The 17,480-nt window shown below is 41.9% G+C and overlaps 1 protein-coding gene across 3 annotated transcripts in view; it reads right to left on the reverse strand.

The window, feature by feature from the left end:
- diaph2 (diaphanous-related formin 2) overlaps positions 1-17,480 on the reverse strand; it is a 395,371-nt gene that overhangs the window by 287,062 nt on the left and 90,829 nt on the right. For all 3 annotated transcript variants that reach the window (XM_030396391.1, XM_030396392.1, XM_030396393.1), the window contains exon 7: positions 2,494-2,633. In XM_030396391.1, the coding sequence (XP_030252251.1) occupies positions 2,494-2,633 (140 nt within the window). The remainder of the gene's footprint in view (positions 1-2,493; positions 2,634-17,480) is intronic.

Raw genomic sequence — 17,480 nt, forward strand, 5'->3', positions numbered from 1 at the left:
CTAGCCTTTTCAGCTGTGAGAAAACTAGAAAGTAATCAGCTCTCGGCTACACTCCGCCATTTCTGTTGGAATGGGAGTCTGTCTCTATAATGAGAAATGCTGCTCAGTGTTAGACACTATGAGGTATAACTAGGAAAGTAAAATAAATGGTAGCATATCCACAAATTATCCATTTGTAAAAGCAGGCATGAATGCACCGTTCTGTCCTCTGCTCCATGGTTATTTTCAGTATACGATAACATACCGTACAAAGGTTACATTAACATAGTGGAGTCAGAACAGTCGCAAACCAAATGCGGGTTTCCTGTGTGTTGTGATCCATGACAATTAGGTGCATTCATACTGTATTAATTATGAGTAACCTTATCCGTGCTTCAAGAAAACAATCAGTGCCTTTCCCAAGACAGAAATACTGACAAGCGTAAAAAGACGAGCAAGGGGAACCTGTGTTACACTCCCACGGCCATGCTGAGCACACACACCCAAAACTGGCTTTCTCCCCGGATGGACCTGGTCATCAGTTGGAGATAATTCCTCCATGAAGCTCCTTTACATCCTGGCCAAAGGCTCAGCTATTTGAAAACACCCACAGAGTAAGCCTGGCCTTATGTACATCCCCCCAGCAACAGGTGGCCTTTCTGTAGGAAGAGGCTGACTTGGTTCCCCACAGAGATTGAGATCTTACAGCGCTGCAATCTTCCAAGGGAAACTCACTTTGCTATTATTTAAACTACATAACATACTTTATGTGAAACCAAGTCAAACCACATATTGATCTGTAGACTACCGATTTCAGGCCTCTATTCTGACATTACAGCTGTTGCCATCTTGGTTTGTTGGAGACAGAAGTCACCACATTTGGAAAAGATGATGGACCTGGGCAAGAAACCCTAACTGGATCTGACTTACACCCTTTTGACCAAAGCAAACCAAGTGCTTGTTCTGGGCAGGTGCCAGTGCTGGTTTGGGGTTGATTCAACCGGCAAACCTTTTAAGGGCTGAATCTCTTTGTAAACTTTGCAAATTGAATAAAACCAATGTCAGTTTGATCCCCTTGGTTGGGTTAGGGTTAACTCCTCTCCCAAGTTTACTGGAAGAAGAGGGTGACTATCAATGAAAATATCCAATGTATCAATTTCCATATGTGAATGGATGTGGTGACCATCTGTTGTTGGAATGAATGTGCAGGATTATAGCTAAAACACATTACTCTTTGTGTTTTTCTTAACTTGGTTAAGGCCGGATGCAGCGGTAATGGTTGTAGCAGCACACAGATTAAATAAAAGCACCCTTGGGGCCATGCTGGCGGTCCTTTCTCTGTATCCAAGGTGAACATAAAAAACTATTCCACTTATCCGATGACCATTTAATATGCACCATTCATTGATTCACATTAAGAAACATCCCCTCAACAGTGGGCTGGTAAATAATTTAAAGGATCCGCTGTCACTAAGAGTTCCGTTGTACTAGTGGGACCAAATTAAAATTGAAGATCCCATTTACAGGAGAGAAGGTAGAGAATTTGGGTAACAAGCACAGACAAGGCTCCCAAATTCAGTGAGGCCTCGTAATGAATGACTAAAGAACCAATCATGGCTCAACGGGACAGAGTTGAGAATCACACAAAAAAATCGAATAACCTCTGACTACAGTTTTATGTATGCTTTTAACAGAATAAAGAGAAGAAGCTCAGGCGCCTGCCATCTTTAGTTTGGGAGATTAGAGGCAGCTGCACATATGACGAGCAGCCACAAGCTTAATAAGGTCTCAGAATGGCTGGTTTTCTGATTACTAGACTAAAACTAGACGTATCTATCAGAGAGTAAAGGACAGAGTGGTGACTGTAAGCTTGTGCTCGTTAGGTCAGCTAGGCCATTCACAGTGCTCGTTGTTGTGCGTCTTTCTTGTCTTCCTTTTCTAACCTAGCAGATCAATCCACATGGAACAGGCCCACTGAGTTTTCTCTGCATACATCTAATTAGAAACAGATGTTTTACAGAAGACGCCCCCCCTGCTCTACTGAAAGATAACATTGGATAAGCCATATTTTATAGACAACGGAGTAAACTGTATGAATTGTCAAGAGTAAAATCAATTTTCGCTCATCATTAAGATATTTCCAGTGCATGCATATTTAGTTGTCAATGTATTAGGTACACTCGCACAGCCCTGCGATACATTCTTGCTTTTTGATTTTTTTTTTCAGAAGACTGATAAAACTATATTAAGCTTAACTGTGATCACTGGTGAGATTATAGCACAGCAGATCGGCCTGTGCAAATCTGTTGTGTTTCCTCTAGACAGCAATGGCCATAAGAAAACTTAGTGGAGTGATGTTTATTCTAATTATTGTGGGACAGTTTCAGCATCACAACACTTTATAGTCTTTTTTTTACAGTTTTGCGTAAAGAAATGAGACCTCTTTGTGTTAAAACTCCCACAACAAGGCCCAGTTTACAGCGTGAGAGAAAAATAAAAGCGTGAGTTACTAACCTGACAGGGTTGCTAGTAAGAGAAACTCGGAGGGACTCCAGACAGTTGAGCAGCTTTTCTTCTGTGATGCCAGAACGTAGCTCGTGGACATATTCCTGGGATGAAAGTGTACACTCATGCTTGCTGTTTCTTAGTCCACCCTGAAAAACAAAATACCAACAGGACAGTTATTAGATTATGATCATCGTTATAGCCTCAGCAAAAAAACTCCAGTGTATCATTTGCATTATAGGGCCTCCTAGATGCATACTGTAGAAAGGTTAATGAATGGAGAAAAGGCCCCAAAAAATCTGAATAAACCTTCATTTTTATTTTTTGAATCAGATTGGTAAGAACAGACTCGACAAAACCACAAAGACGTATCTTCAGATCTCAGTCGGTGAAGTTGTTGAAAGTTGCTTTGACTTAAATTTGGATTCTCACAAAGGTGCTATTGATAAAAGCTTATAAACACGTCTACATTTCTGAAAAGGAGGATGATTGAGTGTATAGCCACGTGTATGCCAATTTCTCCTCTTTTCAATCAGCCAATACTCTAATGACAGACTGCACTCGCCGAGAGTCGAACACCGGCTCTACTTGCTATCTGCAGCCCCTCCTGTTTGAAGTAAATGGATTCTTGTGTATAATCTCCGCAGAGGACTCCAGGGACGTGTTGCTACACTGATGCTTACACAATGAGACTACCTATCGGCAGGAATACACACACTTACACCCCGGCAGGAAAAAAACGCACATTTACACACACGCTCTCCCAACACATAGCAAAGGCAGCGATGGACGTTACGTTGAACGACAGCCTGATTTAAAAAAAAAAAAAGTTATGGATTGATTGAATCAACTGTGGGTCCGACATTACATTAGCTCTTTTCCAACAAGATCAAGTTTTTGGTTAAATTTATAATTCTCAGGTTGTGTTGTGAAAATGAGCTACAAATCGCAGGTGGGGGTTGAGTCAAGGTACCAAACAAAACGAGATCACAAAACACACATGCAGACACATTATCACATATGCCTGAACCAGACTGCTAGACAGCATCATCTTAACTGTGTTCATCCCTGGACTGCTGGTTCCCCACTAAGTGAGCTGTGCTAATAGGCAGTTTGGAAAGTAATAAGCTAGCTCATTTATCTGGAGAAAAGAGAGGCCTGCTGCTCTCCCACAATGCACAGTCGACATGAAAGAGACCCTGTTTTTTTGTTTTTTTTTGTTTTTCTTTGCAGAACAGCAGCAGTCTATAAACAGCAAGCTACCAATAAGTCTTTGCTTTAAGTGTTAACTGAGTTCATAGTTTGATTGTCTCCATAATGACAAGAAGAATTTATTTGATAAAGGCGGATGTAGAATCATGTTCGGTAACCCGCAGAGGAGATTGATGCCAAAACCAAGCAGAATTGGTGCCTTTTTCCAGTATGAACCAGTATCAAAACTGTTTTTTTTAACTATTCAAAGTGGAAAAATGAGCACATGCAGTTTAGTACCTTGTCTTTTTATCTTTGTGAGTGGCCCATTTTGTGGGTAACAATAAAAACATGTAAACAAGTATCTACTTATGCCATTCAACACGCAAGATTGAATTAAACTATTCATGTTTTTTATGCTAAGATGAACCCTTTTTTTTATTATCATCATTCTCTGTCATGACTTTGAACACTCTCATCTCTTCTGTTATTATTGTGCTCGCGCTAAAATCTCAAGGCAAATTCAATCTGAAGGTGTACTTTCACATAATTGTCTTGTTTTCCAAACTATAGTTTGACTTTGTAATAAAAAACACTTTTCTCCGCTCTGTCGTTCTCAGCTTGATCTATACGAACACTTATTCATCTTTTTTTCTCTAGCGCTGTTGGATGAATGTGGAGGAGTGACTGGCTCAGCTTTTATCTGACTGAAGGTTGTTATTAGGCCACGGGGAGAGGGGAGAATCCTCCTCATTACTATCTAGATTTCTCACCTATTACCTACCACGGGACTCTTTGTTGCACATTTCTGTCAAACTCAATTTTCACGTGTTTTTTTTTTTGTTATTGACTGTGAAAGACGGGACTGAAAATAAAAAATAATGAAAATGATAAAACCACGCTCAATTAGACAGAGACGAGGAGAAAAACAGACACTCCAGGTACTTAAAATCCCATGGTGAAATGTCAGGACTTTGAGTTGGTAAGGTTCAACCGAGACAGTGATGTAGAGCTGTCTTTATAGCATCTACAACCATAACAATTACGTTTCCCTGCTTGTTTAAGTACCCCAAAAAAAAAATATCAATGAGTTTTTAATCTCTGAGTGGCGCCGCTTATTTTCTTAAACAGACTCTTGAAATCAGCATTTCAATAAAAATTCATGTAATTCAGTTTGACTCACTTTTGAAAAATGTACTGTGTAGTGTGTGTGTGTGTGTGTGTTACTCTGTGTCTGCAGAATGCACAATTTCTTTGTCTAAATCGTGAAGCCATAATCTACTTTGTTAACTCAAGTAATTAGCATTTTTTAATCTTCCGTTGTCTCACTGAATAGGGCTCTCAAATAGAGTATGTTCAACCAAGGCACGCTTCCAAGGCTTACTCATACAGATGCCTAAAAGAGATATATGAAAATATTCAAAATTAATGTCATGATGTGATAATCAGCTAATCTATGCATGATGAAATTATTGTCTCGGGTCTGCACTCCGCTGGGGCTATTTTAAGGGTGCCTTTTTTAATATCTGGCTGGTGAAAAGAGATTTGCATTTTAGTCTGACACTAAAAACAACGTTCTGTTGATCAGTGAACACAAGCCATGTCAAATGAACTAATAAGATACATAACAATGATACTAAAAATGTAGCTACAGAAGACGGTTCCTGTCCATAGCTTAACTTTGTCATTACCAGAGGCTTTTAGAATTGAAGGGAATTAAAGCTACTGTGATGTCTCTCATACAGCCACTCAAGAAATTGCATTCCCATATAAGAAAGTCATTGTATAATGTCACTGAAAGAGGCTTAGCATACTATTGCCAACCACTATATAGGATTTATACTGTAAAGCAATACGTTTAATAGTGTGCCAACAACATGACGTGCACATTATGACATGCTGAACCAAAATCAGTGCCCACTCTCAAACACCAGGCGGGGTAACTGCGCTGGACTGCTCAACAAGTGAGTTTCTAAGAGTTTCTTTAAAAGGAAAAAGGAAAGATTAGAGGCCTAATAACTGGTGTACAAACATTGGACATAATTAGAGGCTAACCGACCCTATTGTCAATATCAAAATCATAGACTCCATAGACATAGATATCACAGACTCCTGGTCTAGACACTGAACTTGAACCTCAACTGTATCTGGAACATAAGGCAGCTGCAAAATCATTCCTTTTGAAACTCCCTTGATGGGGACCTACCAAAGACCTGCGACAAGAAATATTTCATTCTGGCATTCTGACTGCATACTTCACAAACTGACATGGTTGTGCACAGGCCAGGGGAGGAAGGCTCTGCAGTGGAAGATCACTGTTACTCATCTACTGAGCATCAGTGATATCCGTGAATCGAGGCGTCTGCACGAAGCCCAAAGGATACTTAAAGACAACACCCACGAAGCCGATGTGGCAAGAGATACAGAAGTATCTGCTGCCGTACCACCAGACTACAGAGCAGCTTCTTTTCTCAGGCTGTGGTAATCTTTGACCCATCCTCACAACAAGGAAAAAAAAAGTTTTTCTGTGTCAGATAAGGGGACCACAACTTGCATTTCCTTGTACAGCCCTGTGTTGTAGAAAGACAATTCAACTAATATTGAACTGTAAACCCTTAACAGCCGACTGTGACAGTGCATCGCATGTGTCCAGTCTGATCACGCTAGGAATGCAGGAAGAATATAGAGGACATGTAAGGGTCTCTGGTCCTCCAAAAGGTAGGAGGAAAAAGGTTAAATAATTGGTAATTTTTTCAGTCTGAGCCATGTTTGGGGACAGTGTAATATTCTGCCTGTCCCCTGAAAATATCATTCTTTATTGTTGCACTCGCCACAGCAGTCAAATCACCGACTCTTTCTGCTGGAGAGAAGGCTACGCTTTTCAAAACACAACGCTGCCTCTGCAGCGGATCAGTTTATATGAATAACAAACGCTAAAACATCCGAGTTAGGTAGACAGTGGAGAGGCTATATGTCAGCACTGTGCTGAGTAAAGCTTGAAAGATAATGGCAGGTGAGATGTATTAAAGCCACAGTGGAGGGTTTCATGCAAGTCTGAAGACCAATCAGCTGCTGTCTGGCCGAGGCTTGACTTCGGAGGTGTTGGGGCTTAATGAAATGTGCTCAGCGGCTTTGTCAAGGACAACTTGTAAGCGTGAGTAAGAACATTAATTAACTGAAACTTTGAAAACACTGGCAAAACTTTAACATTCAACAGTAAATACATGCACTTTGGAAAAAGACATCAGACATAAATAAGAAAGAGGATATTGGAAAGAGGCACTCACAGTTTCAAATTTACATCTGTGTGAATCCATTTTTGGATATGGCTGATTAGGCAGCTGCGTTTCCAGAACATTGCTTTCTCAATTATACAAAGGGCATTGAGAGAGAACTTTTTATTTATCTCCCTACCTCTCTAAGTAGTTCCCAGCAGGCATACCACTATGTCCAGAAAAGCTAGAGCTCTGGTTTCACAGCGTGCCCTGACCTCTGGAAACCAAAGACACTGACCATAAACTGCTTTTTCATGACCCTAGCCCAAATCAATGGAATCCTTTGGGATAATATCAACATTACACCACCGCACTGGCAGCAGAGAAACAATCAGAGGATTAGAGGGAGGGAGGGGGGGGGGGAGCGATACCTGCTGGCTACTGGCTGATAGAGTTTTCCCCTTCAGGCTCTCAAAAATGGTCAACAGAAGAAAATGGTCTAAAAGAGGCCCCGGAGGACGGAAGCGGGGGAAGATGGAGGGATGAAGGGAGGGAGATGTTGCGTGGCTAACGCGTGATGAGGTAGTAAGACGCGAGGAAGCACAGGGTCTGTGAGGCGGATGAAAAAGTGGAGGTTAGATACGAGAGAGAAAGGAGAAAGTGCAGGACGAAGAGATAGAGCGTCGAGAGACACTGCAACCTCAACAGTAGAGGACAGACACAGCCTTTTGACCACAGCCTAGAGCCTCATCTCCTGCCGCTTATTGAATCCCCTATTTGTCGATAACAGTATTTCCTGCCAAAGAAAATGGTGCTGGGAGCAATTACTTCAGCGAGTCTGTCAATTTCATTTTGGGGGGTTAGGGGAGCATTGAGGCTCATTCCCTCCTCCTCTATCACCGCTGTCTCCCTTTTTCCATGCCATGGGGGAGTGACAGAGTACTGTGCCTCCTATCGAGGGCAGGGCAGGGAGACAATGCCACGGCGGCTGCACCTCCACATGTCATCTTCACCTGTAATGAGCCTATAACAAGCTGGCAGCTTACTCAGTGCCCAGCGCTCGACACACTCAGGCAGACTGATAGATACATTATTCAGCTTCTTTGTCAGCTTACTGGAAAAACCACATGGCGGCTACGTGTCTGGCCTGGAAGCTAGAGCTGGGAGATAGCTGACTGCTGCTGCTTCTTCAGTCCAGTCTGCCTCCCTACCTGTCTCCCTCTTTTCTCTCATACAACAAAAATCTTCTGAACTCTCTTATCGCCCAGCATTTTTATGCGATGAAGAGGTGTAATTGGCGAGCGACGCCAGAACAGAAGCACTTGAGATTAGCATGCTACAGTTTTTAGATGGTCAGTATGAGAGTCGTCCAAAGTAAATGTGTGCAAATCGTGACAGCGGTGTATTCATTTGAATAGCGTGACTCATCGCAGCACAGCGTGATGCTTTTTGCACAAGCTCATTCTGAGGCATCACTGGCAGGATAAGCAAAAATGTGACAACTAAGACTTTAATAGAACTTGGGCTGCAACTAGCAATTATTTTTCTTTATTAATTCAACTGATGATTATTTTCAATGTCCAAAAATGGTCACCACCATCTCCCAGCGCCCAGTGTGACATCTTCATGTCGCTTTTTTCGTCCAACCAACACTCCAAGACCCAAAGTCTCTTCATTTACGATAAAAAAAAAAATGACTACGCAAAGAAGCAAATCCTCACATTTAAGAAGCTGGAAAAAAAAACGTTTCACATTTTTGCTTGAGAACTTAGTTCACAGATGATTCATTTAATTAAATAGTTGGTACTCATCTTTCTATTGAGTATTCGACTAATCATTGCAGCTCGCAAATTGAAATGTGAAAAGAAAGAAAGACGTAATTTGGCATTCAGTTTTCATGATACTTAAAAAAAGAAAAAAAAGAAAAAGGAGTGACGTTAAACCGCTGCTTGTTTAACCGCTCTGAATGAAAATGGTTTTGTACTCCTGCATCCTTTCATGATAACTCAAGGTGACATGCAAGAAAAAACATCCTCAACACCTGATGATTCAATTGTGCCAGAACAACAACGGAAGGCATGCGAGGCCGTTCTTACGGGAGAAGTGATCTCAACAACGTCTTCAAAATGGTTCTTGGGAGGTAATGAATCCAAACACGCACCGCAGCCTCCACCCCACACTCCCCAAAACATCATAGACAAAAAGTTATGGAGTAATGAAAAATCTAATTATTCCTTCTTTGTGCGTAATTAATGAAAATTACTCGAGCACCCTACTGTTCTTTGTGAAAATAATACAGATACAATCTGAGCAATTAGTGCATATCATGCTGTATGATAGCCACGTTACAACTTAATTTCCTGCTCATTAAAGGTTGGAAGATTAGTTGAGGGGAAAGATACCACGAGAATGAGTAAAAGACAGTCTCCAGACAGGTAGATCCAAATGTCACACGTCTCAGCCTTTTCCCTTATGATGCACACATGACCTATGAACAACAACAACCCTGCGCGAGGAAATAAGGGTTTGCACGCAACAAACACACAGGCGCGCACGCCGGAGATGGTGTATAAATGAGCAATCTCACATTTAACACAATCTAGAGTTTGGCATGTGTCGGTGGCAGCGGTGCTAAAGGTCAAAGGGAACACGGATCAGTTGAGATGCTGGTTGGCTGGACAATGAGTTTTCCCTAGCCCTACTTAAAGGACAGAGTCCTGCCGCCGGCAGATAAGACATTTCATCTAGCCACCAGGGCGCAGCGCTCCCAGCTCAGTGGGGGATTTCCCACCAGACCATGTGGCCGAGCATTTCACCCCTTTCTGTCCAATTCAGTCTCTTTACTCCGCCTTTTTTTCCCAGTCTTTTTCCTATCTGTCCGTCGCTGTCTCTCACGCCGTCCATACTGAGGTGTTTTTTAAACCCTGGGTGACAGCTATGAAAAAGTGTGCGTGCATGCGGACGCTCTGGGGGCTTTTTCTTCTTTCTGTATTTATTTTCTCCCTCTGTCGTCCGCCTGTCGTGGTCGGAAAAACAAAATCCAAAGTCAGATTTACTCTCACATGCCTGCACAACTACAACTCGCTGATAACACAGACACAATTAGGGCCTACAACATTCTCTCAATAATCGGGGCGTTGTGGCATTACATCTTGTGCCCAGACACGACACAAAACGACCACAACAGAGAGGCAGACTGTGAAGAAAACACGAAACACAAACAATGAGCTATTAGGCTGGAAACAGCTTGAAAGTAACACTGCGGGGTTTACTTTGTAAGACACACTGGGCACTGGCCAAGGCATCACGGTGTGTGTGTGTGTGTGTGTGTGTGTGTGTGTGTGTGTGTGTGTGTGTGTGTGTGTGTGTGTGTGTGTGTGTGTGTGTGTGTGTGTGTCTTGATCCCCAAGGTCCAAAGGCAGAACAACCACAAACCTGAGGATATTAAACGATTCCGTTCCCTCTTTATGTCCAAAATGTGGGTTGGATTTGGTTTATTGTTAATTTAATTATGCAGCTTCTATAGTCATGTGTGGTGACTATATGAGTATGTGTGTGTGTGTGTGTATACATAAATACACAGAAAGGTCAGGCATAAAAAAATTATATGGGGCAGCTCAAGCATGGGTTGAATAGATATGAGATTTATTTATTCAGAACTAGAATTTATACAAGGATATGTTTTTTTTTTTTTATTAAAAAAAGGCCATGTTCTTACAAATGGGTTTTAAACTTTCAAGCAAAACAGAAAGGAACAAGCCCCCCCCCCCCCCCCCCCCCCTCCGTTTGTCATCTAGAATTTACTTGTCATGCAGTGATGAATACAGGATGCATCTGTGCTTACAGAAGGAGTCTTGCATGACTTTAGACATCAACAGATTCAATGAAAAATAATGAGCACAGAGCTAAAATGCCTTCCCTCAGCCCCATCAGCAATAACTGCATCCGGACAGCTGAATAAAAAGGCATTTGTTTTTTTGTTTTTTGTCTAAGACCGCATTACAAATGATGAAAAGTGATCATCAGACAAACTGTGTGTTTTTCACGGTGCAAGAGACAAAAGCGTTCAATGTGATCATTACGATCCTTCAACAAACAAATTACTATCGTCGTTTTTGTTGTATGGAAACTGCTTGTGGTAAAAATAAGAATTAAAATGAATTCTCTTCACCCTTCAGCACTTCTGTTGAAACCTCTCACCGCTTAAATCCAAATCCAAAGTCAGTTCAAGGTTAACCTGTTTGTGAGACTTCCACCTTGACCCTTACCAGACAAACAACAACCTCTTTGAAACGGCTCACCTCGTCCTTTCCCTTTTCACACTTTTAACTTTAGCCTGACCCGTGCCAGAGAGTTCAGGCTTTGAGAAAAAAAACAACCACACATATGCACTATACATGTCCGCCCTACTGGCTGTGACGGCGAGGTGGAGGGCAGGCCAACCAAGCAATCCCTCTTGGCTGTAATCACACTGAGAGTTGAACTGCAATGTAACATTATCAGTGCTTTTGGTGGTGGCTGAAAGATGTTCACAACGATAGAAAAATTCAGTCATGGAGCGCCGAAGTGAGGGGGAAATCAAAAGTCTGCTTCCTGGCTGAGTCAAATGGACACTCCAAAAGTCTAGTCAAATCAAGCGCAGCAAACTGAACCATAGGAACCCTGTCAAACTGAGAAGGACTACATGGTTTCACTGCGGAGAAGGAGATGCCTATCTACTAACGGATGAGGGGTTTTCGCTTGTTGCAGTGCAGGAAGTGAACACTGATGGCATCCTTCTCAGCTGAGCTTTATCCTCAGCTGGCTTAATTAGCTTGGCAAGCTACCCTCATCCTCCATGACAACAAGGTTTTTGGATTATCTTGAGTAACCTGGCCATGATTTCTGGGAATAGGCATTATGGTTGAGTTTTTCAAATGTATGTATTTGTTGCTTTGAGCACCACAGTGCACCAAGTGCCATCCAGTTCCAGCATATTCGAGAGAAATCAGGTAGGAGGAAAAGTCTAGTAAAGACAAGGACACCACCCAGCAGAAAAGAAAAATACAAGTTAATCTATTAACGATAAACAAGTTTCGGATAATCCATCAAAACAGCCACAAATATAGGGACATGAGAAAGAGGGGGAAGGAGCCACAAAAGGCATGCCAAGTGAATACTGCAGATCAAAGAGCTCCATTCAGGAAAAATATATTTGAGCAGCACTCAAAGTAAAACAGAGAGGACTTCTTGGTACAGGTAATTATTCCTGCAGGAGCCAATCATTCAAATTCTCCATCAAGATAACCTTCCAGTCCCTTCAGTGGTATAAAATAGAAATTTCGTCAAACAGCTTTTTAAAACTCAGTGAGTTTTTGTCCGACAAATCATTAAAAAATGTTCCCCCGAAACCGTCAACAGTCTGCTTTAAGATGTAGTTAAAGAGTGAGTTTTTTTTGTAGAACAGTGTGTGAGGAATAAGAACAGCATGCACATTTCAGTCTGTGATTCAGAAAGTAGCTCTTAATAGCCCACCCATTTGCAAATACAGCTGTTCGTATGATAAAGGAACAGTTATTCAACAGTTGTTATTGGGTCGTTACGAGGCAAGAAAACGTGAACACGCCCAGTTTGACTCGTATAAATGAGAGCACCATGTCGACATTGACACTGCTCTGTTTAGCACAGTAGGGCGGGGCACCATTAATGGTGTGTTGACACTTACGTCTTCATTATTTATGGTGTAGGTTACTGTCGTTCCAAGGTTTTCACATGAGGTCTCTAAATGATTTATTCAGCTATGTGTAGCCAAAACTAATGTTTACAGGATTCCCTGTTTAAAATCCTTGGCCAGAAATGTTCATACTGCAACACTCTTCTCCAGTGAACCATGCATCATTCGTGCTCCGTTGAATAAATAAAGAATATGTCCTGGATGGCTGCCATTAGCTTTCAAGATCATGCTACGTTGATATTAGTGCAAATTTTGGTTTTGATGCTTCATTCATTGACCAAGGCGACACGTACCAGAGAAGAGTCATGCAATTTGCTTTCATTTCAATGGGTAGTTGCCAATCACCCATTTTGGTCTACAACACAGTGCTCCACATAGATTTTGCAACTCAACTTGAGCATGTAAATACGGAAGTATGAGTTATGTGAAGCTCCAATGCGCTTTTAAATATGAAAGAGAATGAACTAGATTGTTCCGGTTTGTGCAGATTGGTGAACAGGGGTTCAGCAGATGAGGCCTAACACTGTAACATAATTGCTGTAGGAATAGTGGGCAGCCATTTACAGTTAACACTGGACAAGTTCAAGACAAACTTTGTCAATGTAATACTAACTGAAGCATAGGTTCTGGAGCTCCAACTTCAGCTGCTGCTTTAAGAGGGAAGAATTTAGGCCGTGGAACCTTAATGTCTCTAGCCGCTTGGGTCATAGCTTTGGCCTTGCCCTATTGATTCTCACAGAGCTGTAGCAACTTGGACAGAACCAAAAAACACTTTTTCGCATCCCAATGCAAGTAACACACGCCCTAAAGCACAAAGATACAGTACATACACACTGTTGGTGTCACACTTGGACTGGAATATTAGTTAACTTCATTGCACTTGTTTTAATACTGTGATACGTGTTTGTAGCTAAAAGCCACCGATGCCACAAAGTCAGAATGCAATGAAGCACTCAATGTTGTGTGTGTGTGTGTGTGTACATGCACATATATTAATATGGTTCGCATGTGCCAGCCTGTGTGCCTGTGTTTGAACAAGTTTGTGTGTGGTGCAGAATATTCTTCTAAGCAGTTCTCCTTGTGCTTTGCAGGACTCGTGTCTGCGCTGAATTTCAATGACACCTCTATAAAGATAGGAGCAGATGTCAGCCAGCTCGCTGAAAGTCAGGTAGAAGAGAGTGAGAAAAGTAGAGTGAGTAAAATTGAGTGCACACTACCCGCTGAAAGATGGCTTAAGTCAAAGGTTTATATGCAGCAGTGGAATACGAGAATGACTACGATTTACTGTAAACACATAACGTGTAAGAAAATATGTTTCGACGTGATAAACAAGAAAACTCTGCAACAGACTGACAGCCGGCTGATGGACAGGTTTTTTGTGAGTTGGAGTTCCGACAATAAGATCATTAAGGAGACTTATGGATTTTTTTTCTCCTCCACTGACTCAACCTAAAAATAAGCCCTCGCACAGACTCACCCGCGCTGCTTTCAAGATAATGCACTACACTCCAACCACTCACCAATCAATTCAAGGTCAGCGGGTGGCTCAATATTGTCCCAAAAGTTCCCCGAAAGCACAAAGACATGAGGTATTTTATATGTAGATGAGGTGAGAAAGTACTCATAATTTCCGTAGTTATATCAAAGTGACAAATAATGACAGAGGGGAAACTTGAAAGTCGTGTCGAGCCATCTTGGCACTCATTTCTCCGTCATGAACTCCTCAGTATCGTGGCGAAGGGAGGGTTATCAAGTGAGCTGTTAAGCAGGTAAAGTCACACAGGATCTCATTTAGGTTTTCACCGCGGTCTCTGCTGCATTGATCGTACTGTGAAGGCCTAATGAACTATGTACTCTGTGCTCTTGTTTCCAGCTCTGGGAGCTCGGGTATGAAGCCAAGAGCTGCAACTACTTGCTAAAAGTTGCACAAAAAAAAAAAAAAAAAGGTTTGAAGATATTGTTGAAACAATAAATAAATGAGCAACAGCCCTGATGCTGCTTTCTAATGTATGTCCTTTTTTTTATGCTCCTCCGTCCTTCTTCGCCGACCCTCTCCATAAGGGACTAACCTTGATAAATCATACATAGGGCAAACAAGCGATGGGGGCAAAAGGTCCAGGTTAGTCCGGTATTCTGCTTTTCTCCTTTTTTCCCCTGCGACTCAGCTGAATAACAACCCCAGTGCCTAGAATAAACAACACTTCAATTACCTTTTGTTGACTTAAAAAGTTGCCAGAGATTATGTGATCACGAGTAGAAACCCTCAACCGGCGGGAGAAGTGGGTGTAAGTTTGTCTAGCCATTCTGTGGATGCACGACTAAGCCTGAGAGCTAATAGAACGCTATGAAGGGATTGAGAGTGATTAGAACAGGAGATATTACACAGGGGGTTACCTCACACGCTTTGGATATTTCTGAATGGTTTACACACACACACACTGAAACACGGTGCATACATGATATCACGTTCAGTTAATTTTACATACCGTCTTCTCTGTGGTCCAGTTAGTGGTTTTGTTTAAGGTGTTAAAGTGGTAAAGTGTTTTTTTGTTAAAGTGGTAAAGTGTTTTTTTCTTACAGACGCAGTCTTCTTATTAGGCTGTTTAGGATTGCCTGCTTACCTCCGCGGAAAATCCACAAAATCTAAAATTCCCATTGACTAAATCGTCAAATCATAGCAGGCTCTGCAACCCCCTTGAAAATGGCTTTATAACCCGCTATCTTTATTTCAGCAATAAAAAGAGAAACAAGTCAAGTACGGGTGGTTAAAGATTGGCTTTGTCTTCCCCCCGATGCAACGCTGCACCTACTGAAGAAGCGTCACGATGGCAGCTGGTCACTCTCTGCCTTGACTGTCTGCATAGAGCATGCTGCTGTCAGCCTTCAGGATGACGAAGCCCAGTTTTGTGTTCTGCCTCTGCCACCTTCGCCAAAGTTCACAGCTATGTCTGGCCCTCATCTGAATCTGAAAACATCAAGTGGAGTCTAGTGGCCTGCTTCACCTGCGCGGTAAGTCACTCTCGCCCTAGATTCTTTAAGGCACTCCACAAGATCAACATCTTATAAGAGTATATATGAATCACTGACTTTTCATGCACCATATTGTTGCAACAAAAAGTTCTACTGCCTGGGTCTTTAACGAGGGTCCGGGACCCCTGGAGGAGTTTCTGCTGGGGTGACACCAAATTATTGTTTGATAATGTTTGGAACTTTGTATTTTTTGATACACAAACATGAATCCAACAAATCACAGCAATGATGGATTTGTAAAAAAAGAAAAAAGAAAAACATTTATACAATACTGAATTTGGTCTACCCTTGATTTTATGTGCAATCACGTGAGCAAGCTAACCTAACCGTATGCTACGACAAAAAAGTCAGCTTACTACGTTTCATTTAAATATATTCCGCAGTAATCGTTATAGTTATCCCGAGTGTACAGACATTCTTCTGAGCCACGGTGGATTGAGCAAGAGACTCTGACATGCCCTCCTCTACCAGCTATAGACAGGGTTCGTACGGGTGCTTGAAATCCTTGAAAGTGCTTGAATTTCAATGTTGTGTTTTCAAGGTCTGAAAAGCGCTTGGATTTTAGTTTAAGTGCTTAAAAGTGCTTGACATTATAACTCTGTGTCTTTTACAAAATTGGGATCAGACTGGATAATTAATTTCTGAAGTTTTTGCTATTATAGAATATCATTTTAGATGTTTACAGCATAATACAATGTACATAATTGTGATAAAAAGTGAAGAAAAAAATCACAAGTATATATATTCGTTTAGATACCTATTTTACCCCAGCAGTAAGGTGCTGGAAAATCTTAAAAATGACCCTTAAAAGTGCTTGAAAAGTGCTTGAATTTGACCTTGAAAAATGGGTACGAACCCTGTATAGAGGTTGCACAACATTAGCCATGCTACAACTGATACCGACTTTTTAATACATGGCACTGGAAGCTCCCTTCGTTATTGTAGGACCACTTTAATATACAACAGAATCTTTATACAATTTATGTGGAAGGGGGTACCTGCTCAGCTAAGGCGAACGTTGGCCTGAAATATGTTGAAGACCCCTCTCCTAGGGTCACTCAAACAGCTGTGATTAATGCATGTGGCTCATATGATTAACTGAGGTGTGTAACAGATTGGTTCCAGCTTGGTTTACCTCCTGTTAGTGACTTCAGTTTTCTTGTTGCTGGCCTTTTGTTGGGCTGCCTGTGAGGTCAATAAGGCTCTGCTGGAAGGATGCTAGCGTGGTGAACCAAACCCTTGCATGACTAAAGGTCAAAGCCTTGTTGTTTTATTGGTGCCACAGGGGGAGCATCTAGCTTCACCTACAGTATACAGCCTGTTAAAGGAGGGGACCTGTGTGATATATAGCAAAGGTGATGCACTTCAACCCTCCTTCTATAAGTGTAGGTACATCCTTCTCTTTCACTTCTTGCCTAACTGACCTTGTGGATGCTGAATCAGAGGACAGTATACTGGCTTTCCTGATTCCTTGGCACAGGTGTAAGAAGAAGAAAAATCTTTATTTATGTTATATATTCTATAATGCACAACATGGTGGACCTTGTACATTTAACCCATCCCGAGGAAGCAAAGGGCAGCATACGCACCCAGTGCCTCGGTCAAGGGCACTGACTGGAGAGCATCAACCTAATGTGCATGTTTTTGATTGAAATCGAAGTACCCGGAGGCCCGGCGAGAACATGCAAACTCTGCACAGAAAGGTCCTGCCCCAGCTGGATCCAAACCAGGGAACTTCTTGCTGTGAGGCAACAGTGCGCCAACCACTGCGCCACCTTGATGCTATCATGGCAATTATAGAAAATGTCTTTCCGATGAACAGAGATCTGCCCCAGGACACCTCTGAT

Source organism: Sparus aurata, chromosome 18 (genome assembly GCF_900880675.1).
Source record: "Sparus aurata chromosome 18, fSpaAur1.1, whole genome shotgun sequence".
Lineage (NCBI taxonomy): Eukaryota > Metazoa > Chordata > Actinopteri > Spariformes > Sparidae > Sparus > Sparus aurata.